General features: G+C 45.0%; 1 protein-coding gene across 1 annotated transcript; it reads right to left on the reverse strand.

Moving 5' to 3' along the window:
- Positions 1-439: 439 nt before the first annotated feature.
- LOC117042840 (zinc finger protein RFP-like) lies at positions 440-11677 on the reverse strand. Its single transcript, XM_033142498.1, has 7 exons — positions 11215-11677; positions 10498-10593; positions 7497-7727; positions 6271-6293; positions 5647-5765; positions 4808-4840; positions 440-1003 (listed from the first exon to the last, which is right to left on the reverse strand). Exons 1-7 carry the CDS (start codon positions 11638-11640, stop codon positions 486-488), a joined length of 1446 nt encoding a protein of 481 aa, XP_032998389.1. The 5' UTR covers positions 11641-11677; the 3' UTR covers positions 440-485.
- Between the last annotated feature and the right edge of the window lie 6160 nt (positions 11678-17837).

The following is a 17837-nucleotide window of genomic DNA, read 5'->3' on the forward strand; positions in this document are numbered from 1 at the left end:
TGCATTTTCACAGCTGCATAAGGTATTGTGGGGAGAGGAAAGTTTTGCAGTTGTGAGGGGTCCTGAGGATCATCTAGTCCCACCCTCTGCAGTGCTGGAAACTTTTGCCCAACATGGGGCTCAGACCCACAACCCTGGGGTTAAGAGTCTTGTCCTCTGCCAAATCAGGCATCTCAAAAGGAAAACAAGATTGAAGGCAAGGGAGCCCGTTTGAGGAAAATATTATTTATTGGGACTGTTAAACGTGTGACTGTCTCGTTAAGAAGTAAGCTGCACAGGTAATTCTGGGAAAAGGAAGGAAAATGCAAAGCCACAACAACCCATTTTTGTTTTGTTATTTCTGCTGATTTTGTCTGGAATGAATCTTCTCAAAGATCCCCTTGAAAAACTGTCCAACGGTCTCTTGGTGGGTAAATGGTTTTTATATCAGTCACTCTGATCTGGAGAGAAACTCCTGCTGGGCCTGAGAGGAAGATTTAGTCTCCTCAGGAGATCCTGAGGGGGGTTTCAATTCCCCTCAGATGAAAGAAAGGGAGGAGGGTCTCTCCAGAGAACGAGGCTCCTGAGAACGTGTAGAGTTCGGCTCCTGAGTCAGCGTCATAAAAAGACACACGTCCCCCTTCATAGTCCAGAGTCACCCGGATCCTCCTGGGCTTCTCCCTCAGGGACAGAAGAGAGGGATCAGGGGAGGTGCAGGCCGAGTACTTGCCTCCAGACTTCCCCACAGCCCAGACCCCTCCCTCAGGCGTAAAGGAGAACAAGCTCTTTCTCCTCACAGACTTCCTGGCCACCCCCACAGTCCACTCTACCCCACTTTCCACATTGACTTCCCAGAAATGTCTGCCTGCTGTGAATCCCTCACGTCCCAACACACAAGGGAAGTAGTTGAATCTCTCAGGATTGTCAGGCAGGTTTCGCTTTTTGTCTCCACATATCACGCTTTTCCAATCCTTGGACAGGATGAGTTGGGGATGGGCTGTGTCTGGATCCAGAGTGACATTTGCTGTTGGGGAGAAAATGAGGGAAACAGAAGATTAGGCAGAGTCAGCTGAGAGACAGAGACAGACATCTTGGTAAATAAATAATAAAGCAGCCGAAAAACCCAGATTCCCTTTCTGATCAATGGGATTTCTTTGCATCGCCTGCAGGACTGAGACTCCTTGCAGACTTTCATCAGAATAAATATATTCCTTGTTGGTTTTTAAATTAGTTTTCTTCACTTTCTTATATCTGATGTGTATAGTGCCTGCCCTACTCTCAATCCAGGCATTTTCTAAGAGGAAAAACCACCCAGAAAACCTTTTCCTCATCTCTTCTGTGTTAGTGAAGGAGAAAGAGGAGAATTGGAGGAGGCAGGAGAGGAGAGTGATAAGAAACTGGTTTCCTGTAACAATCTCTGTGGGAATTGGCCTTTGGGGACCTCTGGGTTGGTCTGGGAGATGAGGGCCCCCCTGTTATAGTAATACTACTACTACTACTACTACTAATAATAATAATAATAATAATAATAATTTAATCACATTTGCCTACTGCCCTTCATCCATAGGTCTCATGGTGGTTCACAGCATAAAAATACAACACAAAAACACAGTTAGGCCTCCCCTCACTTTCGCAGGGGTCACGTTCTGGGCCCTCATGCCCACAAGTGAAAATCGCAATAAATGGGGAGCCTGTTTATTCTTGCTCTTCATTTCTCTCACCCACTTGGTGTCTCCTGTGACTTCCTCCCTACCATCTTGGAAGTTTAAGCCTTGCCGCCAGGGAAGAGGAGGCAGGTGGCAGGGTGATTGTACAAAGGACTGAAGAAGAAGAAGAGTTTGGATTTGATATCCCGCTTTTCACTACCCGAAGGAGTCTCAAAGCGGCTAACATTCTCCTTTCCCTTCCTCCCCCACAACAAACACTCTGTGAGGTGAGTGGGGCTGAGAGACTTCAGAGAAGTGTGACTAGCCCAAGGTCACCCAGCAGCTGCATGTGGAGGAGCGGAGACACGAACCCGGTTCCCCAGATTACGAGTCTTATATACCATAAGACTAGTTCCCTGGGGGAAAGGGAGAATAACTCAAAGGGTTACCAGTTAGGGGCTAAGAGAGTCATGATAGGCAAGTGTAGAGTTGTCGTATTTTGAAGAGCAAAAAAGAGGACACATTTGCCAACTTCTACTCTTAAGCATGGATCACTATGATGACACTCATTTTAAATACCCCTACTCTACGTAGACTTTCAAAACTGTGATATATTGCTAGTAGCAATGTACTTAACTTTTAACAACAACAAAATAATAATAATAATAATAATAATAATAATAATAATAATAATAATAATAATACATATTGCTCCCTTGCTTGCCACATGAAAGTATTTGGGCTCATGTTCACCTTTTTGTGCACATAAGTGTGCACAGAACAATTTATTAAAATGTTAAACATGTACATATGGACTATCTTTAAGGACAGGGGAATGAAAACTCTTGTCCTCCCGGACTCCTTCTCCAAGATCTTGTAGCTGAGCCAGCATCTTTTTAGTTCAGCCACAAGAGAAGGGTTTTATACAGCATGTCACTAGCTTAAGATGCTGCTCTGTTGCGATTCTCTGCTCTCGGCTAGGTGCCTTAGATCTGAGTCTAATGCACTAGAAATTTTTTCATGGGTTACTGTAAACCAAATAACCAAACAAAACAACTTGACACATTTTGCCAAGTTTTAAAAATCCGCCAAGTGGAGAAATTTTAATCATGAAAATAGAGAACCTGTCTGAGAAAAAGAGGACATGTGGCAACCAGGCATGAAAAAGGTGACATGGAAAAGCAACCCAACTCTCTCTAGGCAGGAATAAAACTCTTCCCTCCTTCTATCTGATCCTTCTGGGCAGTTTCTCTCCCCCTTCTGCACCTTAAAAGTCCACCCTCTCTGCCTTAGTGGTACAAACAGCAGGTCTAGAGTCAAGTTGTACAGAACAGACTCTTTACCCACCATGAAACTCTAGTGCCCACCCCTCCTGTGAATTGGGGTCTCCATGTGAAATTTACTTCTGTGAAGATTTCTAAATGACTGAACATCTGAGGAAGCAAAAAGAGAGGCTTAACAGGCTACAATGCAATAGCTCAAAGAAAATCTTGTTATTAAACACCACCATAACATAGCATCTGTTGTTTCCTTGTTTCAAGCAAAAGATTAAATCATAGAACAAATAATTAAAAAGACAACAACCGTAGGCCTAAGTAGTGATGTTAAATATTCTCCAAAAGATTATTCTTAAGAATTTAAAATCACTAGACCTAAGGAATTAAAACAACTAACTTGTTTAATTGGAATTCCTGCATTGCAGGGGGTTGGACTAGATGATCTTTGGGATCCTCTCAAACTCTACTATATTCCATGATTCCACTGGAAAATCAGAAATAGTAAACCATTCTAGAAAATGGCAAAATAAATCATTCAAAATCCACGAATGAAACGGGGCTCTGTACTGGAGGGCTGGAGAAAGGTTTAACATCTGCCCCAAGTAAACTGGTGGGGAAAAGATGTTGAAACTGGAATTCCCAAGCATGCTGACAAAGCAGATTGCAGAGGAAGAATCGACAAAGCTGTGCCATGGAACTGCAGGAGTCTTGTGCAATGGGAAGTTCTTCCTCCTGGAATGGGGCCGGTCTCATAAGAACTGTGGGAACTCTGAGGAGATTGGGATGGCTGAAGCATGAGAAATGGCTGGTAAGGTTGAAACTCTGAGGAAGAGGCAGCTCAGGCCTTGGCTCTGCTGCTGGGAGACCAGCCTGGGCAGGAGGTGGAGGAGGGACTGGGTGCTTGTGGGTGCCCTTCTGAACACACTTCATGAGGGGAGAATCCAAGCCAATCTAGAGAAGCTCCAACAGAACTTCTCCAGATTGTGTGGAGGGAAAACAAAATGCAAGGGAGGTTCCCTATACATGAGAACTCGACAAGATGGACATTGGACTGACTCTGCAGGATTCCCCTTAAGGGCTTTCGTAAGAGATTGTAAGGTTCTGAGGCTTTTTCCTACAATCAAGCAGTATATAAATTTTATGAAAGAAAGCAAAATCTATAAAATTGAGGGGGAAAGCAGGAATGGAACTCTGACTAGTGTGCAGGTTCTTCGCAGGGACAAGCTCTGCCCACAATCCAAGGCTTCAAACCCTTTGGGTTCTTTGTATGTCCCAGTTCATTCATGGGACATACAAAGAACCCAAACACCACTAGAGGACTGTTACACCATTGATGGGGGTCCCAAAGTCTGCAGAACAGACGGTTCAACACCCATGAAATATCAGTCCCAATCCCTCCTTTGAAATTGTTCCTCCCCTGGAAATTTGCCTTTCTTTCTTTTTTAAAAAAATATTTTTATTAAAGATTTTCTTGGTTTACAAAGGTCATGCAATGTCTCTCTCGTATTTTTCCATATAACATTTTTACAAATCGGTTTTTGTTGTTGAGACATTAGGAAGAGAAGGGGGAGAGAGGTGGGTGGGATGGGGAGATCGGTGGGGTAGGGTAACGATGTTTCTGTTTTACTTAATATGTGTAGGGTTCAGTGTCAGCGTTGTCTGTGTGGGTTCTCTGTTTTTCGCTTGTGCTCATTTGCTGGTGTGAGAGGTCGTGGTTGGCGTGGGGTGTGATTGTTCTTTTGTGGTTGGCTGTGGTGTTCTTTGGTCTCCTGTGTGAGTGGGAAGGGTGGGTGTTTTGGTCAGGTTAGCCATATTGATTTGTATGCTGTCGGTAGATTTTTGTCATTGTCTTGTTGGGCTGTGTGTGGAATGAAGGGGGACCATATCGGGGTGAAGGAAATTTACCTTTCTGAATCTGTTTTCTGAATAGCAGAGCATCTGAGGAAGGAAAAAATATATAAAGTGTAAGGGCAACACTCTTCCACCTGAAATAAATCTCCATAGAAAAGTAACACTTCAAAACGTAGCATCCTTAAATTCAAATACAATTATTAAATATAAATTAAGTTGTACAAAAAATAATTAAAAACAAGGAAATCATAGGAAGAATCTATGAAAATAACTAAAGCTTTAAATAGCAGATTAAGAATATTCAGCATAAATCCTGATGGTCTCTGAACTTTGTCCCTGAAATTGGGCTCTACATTCTTGGACTGGAGGGGAGGCAGAGCAATAGGAATCCTGTAAAAGGAGGCAGAGGGGAGATGGAGGCAGCCTTAACATCTTCCCAATTAAGTAGTGGGGGGAATAATTGAAGCCAAAATTGTGAAACATAAGGAGAAGCAAAGTTTGATGAGGAAGGATTGGCAGAGCTCTCAGGCAAAAGGAAGTCCTTCCTCACAAACCTTCTACAAACCTTTAAGGTTGTTAACAAGCAGAATCGTGCCCTTTGGGGCTCATGTGCTCTTGCTTCCATTCAGAGCAGGAGAACCAGCAAAAGGACAACCCCAGATTGTGTAGATGGGGAACCAAAAGGAAGAGGAGGTTCTGTTTCAGGCTTTCTTTACAGGACTCAGCATCACAATATACATGGGCCATTCTGAGGACAGGAAATGAAGGTTGGAGCACCAAGAAGGAAGGTATCCTGGGGTTACTCAATTCCATGCAATAATAGCCTGGCATGTTCACTTCTGAAGAAGTAATAGAATTCCCAGTGTGAAATCCTGACACCCATTTTTCATTACCTTTCCATTGTTTCATTGTATCCTCCACAAGGTGATTCAGATCACAGGATTCCAAGATCCTGTTCTTCAGCTCTGGAGGGAAAGGCAGTGGCTTCTCTGGACGCTCTCTTTTCTCATACCTGGTGAAAAGCAAAACAAGGAATGGTCCCATTGTGGCACTGTCTCCCAAATTATTGCAGGAGATCTCAATAACACGAACAAAGTTGAAGTTCATTTCCCAACAGGTCCTTTTCAGGATTCAGCTTCATCTCTTGACACCCACGTGCAAGCCCTGGTCTAGCATTTCAACTTCCTGCCCTGACTGAGATGGAAAAGCGGGATAAAGCTGGGTGTCCACCACAGATTGGGGAGACCTCAGTCCAAAACCCCAGAGGACAGCCGTCAGTGGCTTCGTAAGGATGCTAAACAGCACAAGGGACAAAATGTAAACCTGTGTGACGCCACCGGAGGGCTCCCATGGCTTCCAACGATGCTGCCCCATAACAACTTTCTGGGAAGGTCCCAGGAGGGCTCCCATGGCTTCCAATGATGCGGCCCCCCCTGAAGCCCCTGGAGGGCCATATTTCAGGTTCTTGCATCTCTGCTTCAAAGTGATGCTAATAGGAATGAGCCAGATCCACTTACCTCTGCAAGGTGCTTCTCACATCCTAGAGGAGAAAAGAGAAGGGAATTCACTGCACACCACAGGACACACTAGGAAGACCCCCTCAGACCTCCTCATAGTGGAGGAACAGCCTGGTCCTGGGATGTCAGTCTGCCTGGCACATGCCAAGGTTTTGGGTAGGGATGGCAGAATCAGCCAGTTTTCGTTTGTCACAGCTTTTATTTTTCCAGTCTGAAATTATGAATTGTTCCGATATCAAGTTCTCCACATTTCCACATCAGTTTGAAGTTATTGTTTTAAATCCTTATGAAAATCCAACAGCATTTTAGGGAAATTTCACATTTGTGGGTTCAAGAGAAGATTCCAACCCATCTCATGTCTCAGATTATAATTTATTTTCTTGAATCCAGTTTGCATTGTGCAATTCAGACATAAGAAAGCCTACAGGATAATCCTGTCAGGGCACTATCGCAAACTGTCTTCCATAAAAGTTCCCAAATTTCAAATTCTACTTTTCAACTGGAAATTTAAAGAACACCTGCAGCATAAAATGCCTCCAAAGGGGTAATAAAGCAGCTCAGTGTTTCTTTGGGCTCCTCGATACTTCTGCTTTTCCTGTGCCCAGAAAACACAGGTCCCAGTGGTTTTGCCTTTGCCCTGTCGCTTTCCCTCAGGAAAAACCTGCTCCTTAGTGCAACATCAAAGCAAAGGTCAATCTGGATAAAACCTGGCTGATGTTTGCTCTAATTCAGCAGTAAACAGTGGGTTTTCCTAGAGGAAAGGGGTGGGACAAGCAGCAGTCTGGATGAGTCCCTCTGTCTTGCTCTTTGGCCACTGTGACTGAGCACCATTTTGGGCCAATCTGCACCCAGATGTTGTGGAGGAAACGGGAAGAGAAGCTTGGTCAAGAGACTGGCTCATGTCGGAAGGAGGCCAGAATGCATCCCCAGTGCTGCCTCTCTAAGGGCACGAAGGCAGCATTGCCCAGGGGGAAGGCATTAGGAGACAAAGCATCAGCAAAGAGCAGAATACCACCTCCCGTTCCATCAGGAACACAGAAGAATCTCTAGTCTGCATTCAGGTGAGTTAAACATGCCTGGTCTCTTGGGTCTTCCTGTCCATTACAAACCTGACCAGAGGCTCCATCATCTGAGCCCCTGCACTCCTTGTATACATGAAAGGGGCGCATAAAGGATGGGAGGCAGCCTTTTCCTGGAGCCTTGGGCTGTTCCTGCCACCGTCTTACCTGCAGGAGTTCACTCGCTGGCTGCTGACCCTTTTCCTCCATCTCCTGGATGATCTTCTCAAGAGAGGAGAGTTTCCTGGTGAGTCTGGCCAGTTGCTCATCCCTTCTCCCTACAATCTCCTTCTCCACCTCTTCCACATGATTCAGCAGATGTTTTTCCTGTTCTTCCAGGAACTGGCGCAGTTCTTTGAACTTCTCCACAGTCTTCAGCCTCTCCATTTCTGTTAATTTCTGCAATAAAAGAGGAGGTCTGAGTGTGGAAAATGGTCAGCCATCAAAACATAAGGAAGAGGATGATGAGAATTCCACAGGGAGGACACTTCTGATTTTTCATAGACATGAAACCTCCAGTGGCTAAAGAAGTAAACATTTATTTTGAGGGGAAGCCCTCTCCATAGCTGGATCTGTTGACTTCTGTTTCGCAGAGACCTACAGCCTAAAGCAAGGAGCTTTTTTCCTAGCCACAGATGTTTCTAAGTTGTTCAGAGAACATCCATGGACATAAAACACCAGCAACAGAAACAGAGCTCCCCCGTTTTCTTTAAAGGTTCAAAATGGGTTGATTTTCCTAAAAATGAACAAAAGCGCGGACTTGTGGTTGGGCGCCATCCCGGTCAGTCGGGAGAAACATTGGCTGCGAGGTTCCTCCATCATCGCGGGGGGGGAAGGGGGTGTGCAACTGCACTGCGACCCCCGGAAAACTCCAGGAGGAGCGTTCTGGAGCCTTGGGACCTGGCAGTCACCCAGGGTGCCTCCCTTGCTCCCCGGTAAGCCCTAGTAAGGGCTGCCGAGAGAGAGCAGGGTGGTAGGCGTAGGTGCAGTGGGTCGATCGCTATCCCCGCTTCAAGCAGTAGCAGCTGCTATCGTGATGAGTGCTCAATTTCACCTAAAATTGGATCTTATCTGGACTTGGCAGTAAGTACTTACTTTCTGAAAAGATAAAAGTTACAGAATAATTGGGCAAGGGCAGGGACTTAAAATTACAGAGGTCGGTCGCTGATAGTTGAAGGAAAAGGAACAGTGCAACATAATATCCGAGGCGCCGTCAATGTGTAATAACAAGGAAACTTTTGAAACTATATTGTGGAAGTGAAATTTGACTTTGTGAGTGATTTGGAAAAATAATATCTACCCTCTCTGAAGGTCCCGAAAAAATTGGCAAGAACAAAGGCAAGATGGCTGCGGATGTCGCAGCATAAAGGATTTGTTTGGATTATAAAGTTGTTTTTTGACCTTGAACATGGCAAAGAGGAAATGGTTGTTGGAATTCCAAAAAAAAAAACCTTTGGAGTTGCTAAAGAAGACAGTTCAGAATGTGCACCGTTTTGGTCAGGTTGCGATAGACTCAAAAATGACTTTTAAAGACTTTGTATTGTACAGGAACATTGAAATTACAGAAGAAGAAATCCCACCTCCAGAGCTATTTGAGGAAGTGACTGTACAAGTGGAAAAATTGCCCAGAGTACTTTTGCAATCTGAAACAGCAGGAAAAAAAGAAGCTGATGAGGATAAAGGAAAGTACACAACACAAAAGAAAAGAAAAAGGCTACAACCAATTGAGGAAGCATCCTGCAAGGAGAAGGATATTTGGAGAAAGATTAAACAAGACTGGATAAAAACAGAAGATTTCAAGTGTGGACCTGTGGGATCAGACACTTAGGAGGGAGGGAGTGGGGTAAAAATGGACACATACTATTTTTTCTTATTTCGTCATATGGTTAAAATAGATGGAACTGGGAATGGATGCATGGTTAGGTAAATATGAGGAAAAATTAATAGCCAAAAATTTCGGGGCCGGGGGGAGGGAAGAATATGAAATGAAGGAATATTGTAGGTGTTAAATGTAATTAGATTAGATAAGGGTAATGATTATTAAGATGTTAGGAGTTTTAAAATTAATTAGGAGCCGAGGTTAAGGATAAATTAAGAAAGAGTTAAAATATTTATTATAATTTACAAGGAGAAGGGGACAACAGAGGATGAGATGGTTGGACAGTGTTCTCGAAGCTACTAACATGAGTTTGGCCAAACTGCGAGAGGCAGTGAAGGATAGGCGTGCCTGGCGTGCTCTGGTCCATGGGGTCACGAAGAGTCGGACATGACTGAACAACAACAACAACAAATTGATTCAAAAGTTAAGGAGGAAAGGTAATGAATTAGTTTAAAGTTGATTTGGAAAACTGTGAGAAAAAGATAGGTATTGAATTCAACAGGGGGGATCTGAGGAAGTCTTCAAGATGAAATTGAGAAAAGAGAAAGTATGGCCTGGAAAAGGGCCAAATTTTTAGAAAGATAGGATGCAGTCAAATTTTGAATGATAGATAAACAGCTCCTGTGAAAGGGGGGTGATGTAGGGTGCTCCTCTGAGTGAGAGGGGGGAGCTTTGGAAAAATATAACTGTTAGTTTGATATGTAATGTACTTCAAATGTTGTAAAATCAATAAATTTTTAATAATAATAAAATGAACAAAAGCGCACATTTAGAAAGACAATTCTTTAGTAATATTTATGGGAAATCAGGATTTGGATTGAATTGCTTCCACCCTTTCAGCGCACAAGTCCTCAGGCTTCTCCTTGACTGCCATTCACATAATAAATGACGGGGGGGGGAGAGACTCAATTTAGCTGCATTCAAAGGTGAACTCACCTAATTTGCTATTGCTGAAAAAATATGGAGACCAAAACAGAGCAATCGTTTGGAATTCACACCTCTGGTATTTTCAAGGTTGACCCAGCCAGGTAATGTTCACAAAAATGTATTTATGATGGTAAAGTACAGATCAAAATAATTACACAAGGAGGTAGTTACCCTAACATCTGATTCATTTTCAGAATAGTAAATGAATAAACAGACTGATGTGGAAAAAGGAGAAATGGGGAGAAGCTGAAATGGGCAGATTTCCCCATCACTTCTCAGTTCTGACTTGATTCTTTATATACTGCCCTGTATCTGGAGATCTCAACTGCTTGTTCCCTGTCTAGTAACAACAGAGACACTTACCAGGAGGTCTTTGCATTCCTTGACCAGATCTACTTGATAGGCCTGAATTTCCTTTCTCTCTTTCCTCAGAATCTTCAGGTGGCGACAGATCTCTCCCTGAAAAGATAGGGAAAACTCAGGTTTGATTGAGACACAAAGACAGGAGATGAATATTACACTGTCATTTTGCGCCCAGTGGCCTTGCTATAATAGCAAAGTAATTTACTGGAGGTAGGTAATAAAAGTCCAGAAGTTTTCAACCTTTCTGGGTCCATGACTCCCTGGACCAGCTACCTTTCTTCTGTGTCACCCCTGTATTCAAAAGCTTTAATATGAAATTGTATTTTAATAAGTGTTAAAATGTTTGTAAGAAAATATATAATTTAATTTAATTTACACTCTCAACCCCCCCCCCCCCGCTTGTCCGCTATTTTTTGGAAACAGACCTGGCAACCCTACCAGTTAGGTCCCCCCTTGCTTACAAACGTCTACCTAGTCTTTGCAGATGCTACTCAGGGATATCAAAGGAGATCCCTTTGTCCCCCTGGCAGAGAGAAAGACTTCAACTCCCTCCTCCCAGCCATCCCAGGAGCCCTCAGGCTTCCTCTTGGCTGCTTTTTACATAATAAACAACCACCAATTCATGCCATGCCTACTTTGGACCTGAGAATTAGAAAGAAAACCTCCCAAGAAGAATCCACAGCTATTTCTCCCACTCAAGATCCAGGGATCTCCTACCTTGTACTCCTCGGAAGCCTCCTCTAGAGGAATCACCTGGTGCTCTTTGTGCTCCTTGGACCTGTCACACACCAGGCAGATGAGGGCTTCATCCTCCTTACAAAAGAGTTTCAGGGGCTCCTGGTGCTGCACACAGACCCTCCCTTCCCCTCCTTCCTCCTTCCCCTCTTGAAGGCTGAGATTTTCAATTAATTCTACCACGTTAGCCAGTTGCCGGTTGCGGATGAGGTTCCTTCTCTGGACTGTTTTTCTGCACTGAGGGCAGGAAGCCTCTGCCTCCGATTCCCCCCAGCACTGGATCAGGCAGGATCGGCAGAAGTTGTGCCCACACTCTGGGCTGGTCACTGGATCCTTGAAGTAATCCAGGCAGATGGAGCAAGTGGCTTCATCGCGGAGACCCTGGATGTGACCCCCTGCAGCAGCCATGGCTCCCTCGCCCCAAAGAGCTGAGTTAAGTTTCGCTTTCTCAGTTTTCAGCCACTGGGAGTTTCCTTTCCTGGAAATGACTCAGTGATCAAGTGATCTTTATTTTTTATTTTTAATGTCTCCAGGTCTTTGCAGTTGTTGAATATTTTCTCAAGTAGCAGCGAATGCTTTTTGATTGCTTCCCATGCTTTTCAACACACACACACACACACAAACACACACATACCTAGTAAGTTGTGGTATTCATACTGTAACTATTTTCATTCAAAGGCTTCCTTGTCATTTTTGAATTGAAGAAAATCTGCCTCTGCCCTAAATGGATGGGAGTTCTGATTTAGCAAGCGTGAAGTAAACTCCTAAAAGTCTGGTTACTAATTGTAACTTAATTCGTTTTTAGCATGCTGGCAAAGAATTTCAGGTTGAAATAGACGCTTTCAGCATTGCCAACCTGGTGCCCTCTGCTTGCTTCAGACTACAACTCCCAGCCGGTGGTGGAGCATATTCCCGCCCTGCCCAGGTATAAATAATAAATTACAGTGGTACCTCGGATTACATACGCTTCAGGTTACATACGCTTCAGGTTACAGACTCTGCTAACCCAGAAATAACGCTTCAGGTTAAGAACTTTGCTTCAGGATAAGAACAGAAATTGTGCTCTGGCAATGCAGCAGCAGTGGGAGGCCCCATTAGCTAAAGTGGTGCTTCAGGTTAAGAACGTTTTCAGGTTAAGAACAGACCTCCGGAACGAATTAAGTACGTAACCAGAGATACCACTGTATCCTCCTCCTCCTCCTCCTCCTAGTTCAGTGTGGTCAGCAATGTCTGGCAGCAGCTCTCCAGGATTAGACAGGAAGCTTTTCCTGAGTCGGTAGAGCATGAGACTCTTAATTGCAGGATCACAGGTTCAAGTGCCACATCGGGAAAAAGATTCCTGCATTGCAGGGGGATGAACTAGGAAATAATTATAATATAATAATAATTTATTATTTATACCCCTAGATGACCCTTGGGGTCCCTCCTGACTCTACCATTCTACAAAAAGGACAGTTCAAAATGCTGTGATAGTGGTTTAAGTATATAGCACAACTGGGACCTCTCACGACACCTGAAAGAGGCATTTTAGGATCCCCCAACTTTCACAGGACTATAATTCCCAGGGTGGTTAAACAATTCATCCCTCTTCCCTGGGAATCGTAGCTCTCGGAAGGGAACAGGGGTGCCGCCTAACAGCCCTCAGCACTGTGTAGTAAGAATTAGGTCTTCCTTGACCTGCAGAAAGGGGGGTTCCGACAGGGGCGTAGCGAGGGGGGCGGGGCGGCCTGCCCTGGTGGGGGTGACACTTGGGGCGGTGGCCCCATCCTCTGTTGTTTTTTTTAAGGCTATTTTCGGCACTGCCGGGGTGCCGCCACCAGGGCAGCCAGCGAGGAGGGGTGTCACACTTGCCGCTGACATGACACCCCCCTCGCTGGCCGCCCCTGTGGCTCCGCCCCGGCAGCACCAAAAATAGCATCCCCCCCTTTTAGTGGCTTTTTCCACCGCGGCATGGAGGCAAGGGGCGGGCCAGTCAGGAGGGGTGGAGCAGCTGCAAGCAAACAGGCGGCTGCTTTCCTTTCGTAGCGCCCGCGCATCATGATGCACATGTCATGATTTGTGACACACACTGCCGCCCCGGGGGGGGGGGTGTGCCTTCGAGTTTTGCGCCCCGGGTGCCGCGGTGGCTTCCTCCGCCAGTGGGTTCCGATCCCAGGATGGAGCCCGGAAAAGCCCCGGGAGGAGCGCTCAATTTTAAGGCTCTTACCGATGTCACAAGAACAGAGGCCAGACCAAGGCTTCCAAAAGCAAGGCGGTTTCTTGACAGTTTATTTCCCAATCTGTTGCAACAGGGTCCTTCTCTCACGCAGCAAAACGGAGCGAAGAACCTCGAACAACAGAGCTGCCTTCTCTTATATAAAGGTATTTTCTCATACAGGTTAATGGTACAAAAAGGGCGTGAAACGGCAGGGACGGTGGAAAGAGAAAAACAGCATGAGGTAAGTGGGGTGTCAATCTTGCCGAGGTGTTCGGGAAAATAGGTGTTGAGCCGTTCTCCTAATGGTTCTGTTTTTCCTCTCTTCACAGGACGGAACCAGAGATGCTAGTGATCAGCGCATATTTTATGGCTCTGTATGACTGTCAGTTGGAGTGTGAAAGAGCAGCGCTTGCACATCCCGTAGAATAAATTGGTTTTGTGTGTGTGTGTGAATGGAGTTCGTTATATATTCTTGGTATTATATGCAGCCCCAATAGGTGGCGCTGCAGTAACATGAGTTAATTTTGACAGCTCTTGGATTGTGAATTGGCAAAGAGGGAAATTTTAGTTATTTCATTAGGTAAAGGTAAATGGACCCCTGACCATCAGGTCCAGTCGTGTCCGACTCCGGGGTTGCGGCGCTCATCTCGCTCTATATGCCGAGGGAGCTGGTGTTTGTCCGCAGACAGCTTCTGGGTCATGTGGCCAGCATGACTTAAGCCGCTTCTGGCAAACCAGAGCAGCGCACGGAAACACCGTTTACCTTCCCACCAGAGCAGTCCCTATTTATCTACTTGCACTTGCTTTCGAACTGCTAGGTTGGCAGGAGCTGGGAGCGAGCAACAGCAGCTCACCCCGTCGCAGGGATTCGAACCACCGACCTTCTGATCAGCAAGCCCTAGACTCTGTGGTTTAACCCAAATTTTACAACCATTTTCTGTCACCAAAATAGGGTGGGCCCTAACACTATGTGCAAGCAGGTATATGCGTAACTTTTCAGCCGACCCGACCCTCGTTGACTTTGGGCGGCAGAGAGGGGGGAGGCAATCAGGTGCCTAGAAACGTAGGCTGGGGGAGAGTTGGGTTCAAATCCTGTTTTAGCTTTAGAAATTCATTGGGAAGGGTGGCTAATTCCCTAGAGGACAGGATCACACTTCAAAATGACCTTAAACGATTAGAGAGCTGGGCCAAAGCAAACAAGATGAATTTCAACAGTGAGAAATGTAAAGTACTACACTTGGGCAAAAAAAATATGAAAGGAACAGATACAGGATGGGTGACACCTGGCTTGAGAGCAGAAGGTTTGGAGCTTATTTATTTGGAAGGAAGGGTTTGCCGAACGTCCCTCCTGGGCTCAATTTGCCTACAGGTTGCCTTCTTGGTGATTTTTCACTTTTGCACTACGGGTCAAATGTTAAAGCGCTGAATATCCACACAAACAAACACCCTTGGCCCAGTTACCACCTTCCAAGCAATATTATTCCGTTCCTTACTCCGTAGCTCTTCAAAGCATCTCCTCGCACAAACACTCTTTCAGCCTTCCTCAAAAGTCAGAGCACAACGCTAAGGGATCCGCACTACGGATAAAGAAATCCCGAGGTTCAAACAAAATGCTTAGATGTTGCTGAACTACAACTCCCATCATCCCTGGCCACTGGCAATGCTTGCTGGGGCTGATGGGAGTTGTAGTTCAGAAGGATCCAAATGCGCCCCCTCACCTGTGAGATGGGGTCCTCTTAAGCTACCCCTGCCTCAGCCAATCTATCTCTTCTTTCCCCTATGGGAATGGTTTTGTGCTGGCCTACCTTACAGGGTTGTTGTTACGATAGTCTGGTTCACGTGTCATGCCAAGCCAAACCAGGGCTTACCTCTGTAGTCCAGTCAATATACACACTGACCTGGGCAAAATTGCAACAAAAGTGCTATAAAATAAATGGCATTTTGATGAGAATTGGGTGTAGAATAATATATAAAACTTAGACAAAATTAACTGACAGGAACACTGAAAAATCGTGATTTCAAAATGGCCGACCTGCTGTATCTAATGTATTGTATTTTGATTAGTTTTCTAAACTTGATTGTGCATATCCTATGTTTTTTAATTGTTACCAAATGTCAGGGAAAAGAATACAAAGTTGTCATTGATCTAGTTATTACATAATTTCTGTATTTAAATGTTTGCTAAAAACAACAAAGTGAAAGCAATGTTACATTGAAACAAGATCACAATAAGGCGCTTGAACCAGAACTTTTATTATGTATCAATGAGGCCTTTGTGATTTGAGCAGAGGAAAAATGGAGAAAAGAAGGCAAACTGCTTGCTCCACTGGGCGAGAGAAGCAGCTGCCAGTTGCTTATCATTTTAAGAAATTAGTGCCTAATTCAGATGACTTGGAGGATAAAGCTCCGCCCTTATTCTTGTTCTTTTCATGAAGCAGCCCTTTACCCCAAGGCTCCGGTATGGGTTACAACCACCAAAGACAATAATTAAAAGTATTTTAAAACCATTTCCTGTCAACAAAACAAGGTGGGTCCTAACAATATGTGCAAGCAGGTAAATGCATAACTTTTCAGCCGACCCTCCCCTCGTTGACCTTGGGCGGCAGAGGGGGGGGGAGGCAATCAGGTTCCTAGAAACGTAGGCTTGGGGAGAGTTGGGTTCAAGTCCCGTTATGGCTTTAGGAATTCATTGGGAGGGGTGGCTAATACCCCAGAGGACAGGATCACACTTCAAAATGACCTTAACAGATTAGAGAGCTGGGCCAAAGCAAACAAGATGAATTTCAACAGGGAGAAATGTAAAGTACTACACTTGGGCAAAAAAAATATGAAAGGAACAGATACAGGATGGGTGACACCTGGCTTGAGAGCAGTACATGTGAAAAGGATCTAGGAGTCTTGGCAGACCAAAAACTTGAAATGAGTCAACAGTGTGGTGCAGCAGTTAAAAAGGCCAATGCAATTCTGGGCTGCATCAATAGGATTATAGCATCTAGATCAAGGGAAGCAATAGTACCACTGTATTCCGCTCTGGTTAGACCTCACCTGGAATACTGTGTCCAGTTCTGGGCACCACAGTTCAAGAAGGATACTGACAAGCTGGAACGTGTCCAGAGGAGGGCAACCAAAACGGTTAAAGGCCTGGAAACGATGCCTTATGAGGAACGGCTTAGGGAGCTGCTGCTCCAGAGAAGCGGACACGGAGCAATGGATTCAAACTACAAGAAAGAAGATTCCACCTAAATATTAGGAAGAACTTCCTGACAGTAAGAGCTGTTCGACAGTGGAATTTGCTGCCAAGGAGTGTGGTGGAGTCTCCTTCTTTGGAGGTCTTTAAGCAGAGACTTGACAGCCATCTGTCAGGAATGCTTTGATGGTGTTTCCTGCTTGGCAGGGGGTTGGACTGGATGGCTCTTGTGGTCTCTTCCAACTCTATGATTCTATGAATTCAGAGTCCCCTGGACCACTTGCTGTTCCTCATACCAGTCAACCTCACAGAGCAGTTTTGGGGATAAAAAGGGGTGAGAGGGGGAATAAGCGATTTCACCAGCACTAGGTCCCCACGTTGCTAGCACCTGCTCACAACACCTTGCCATAATTTAAGATGTGTTTCCGACAGTCATAGCAGTTTGTTTCTCTGCTCCACCCCACATCACTACGGTTTGAAAACTTGCGGGTTGCAGCAATGCTTGATTTAGTGTGAATGTGCTTCTCAAACCACTTTCTTTGAACACAGGCATCTGTTCGTGAGGAAATAAGAATGCAGTTTCATGGATCAATGAAAAACAAGCTAAAAGACTTGACATTAAAGGAAAGGGGAAAGGGGAGGGAAGAGGAAAGGAACAAGCTCAGGTACGAGTAGTTCTTAAAGTTATAATGACCACTTGGGGGTAGAAACAGTGCGGGGAGCTTGATGGAGTGACTGTTACTTGGTGACTGTTGTGGAAGAGCCCAAGACAGCTCTGAGACGCAGTTATTGAATAACCCTTATTGGTTTCTTTCTCTCTGCTCTGCAACCTCATGCAATATTAGCATTTGCTGAGTTCTATTTCCATGCCTATTTCCAGCATGGCCTACTTTAAAAAGGGTTCAATCTAAGCTCTGATGTCTCATCCATTGTCATTTAAAGTCACACTGTGTTGTGCGCCTTCAAACAGCATTTTTGAACATGCTTATTGCTCCCATTGTTTTTCTGCATTCTGACTGCCAATGCAAGAGAAATGTGTTAGGGACACAGCCAACAATATTTGTGTTTTTTTTTGGGGGGGGGCGCTGCCCATTCTAGGCAAAATGGCCACTCATGCCTGCTTATTCCTGGGGTTCCCCATGTGGCCCCATGGTGCCTGCCCAGGCCCTTGGCCCCTCCCATTTGTAATGAGGGTTGCTTTTTTCACTGAGGATGGTGTGG

This window comes from Lacerta agilis, chromosome 2 (genome assembly GCF_009819535.1).
Source record: "Lacerta agilis isolate rLacAgi1 chromosome 2, rLacAgi1.pri, whole genome shotgun sequence".
NCBI lineage: Eukaryota > Metazoa > Chordata > Lepidosauria > Squamata > Lacertidae > Lacerta > Lacerta agilis.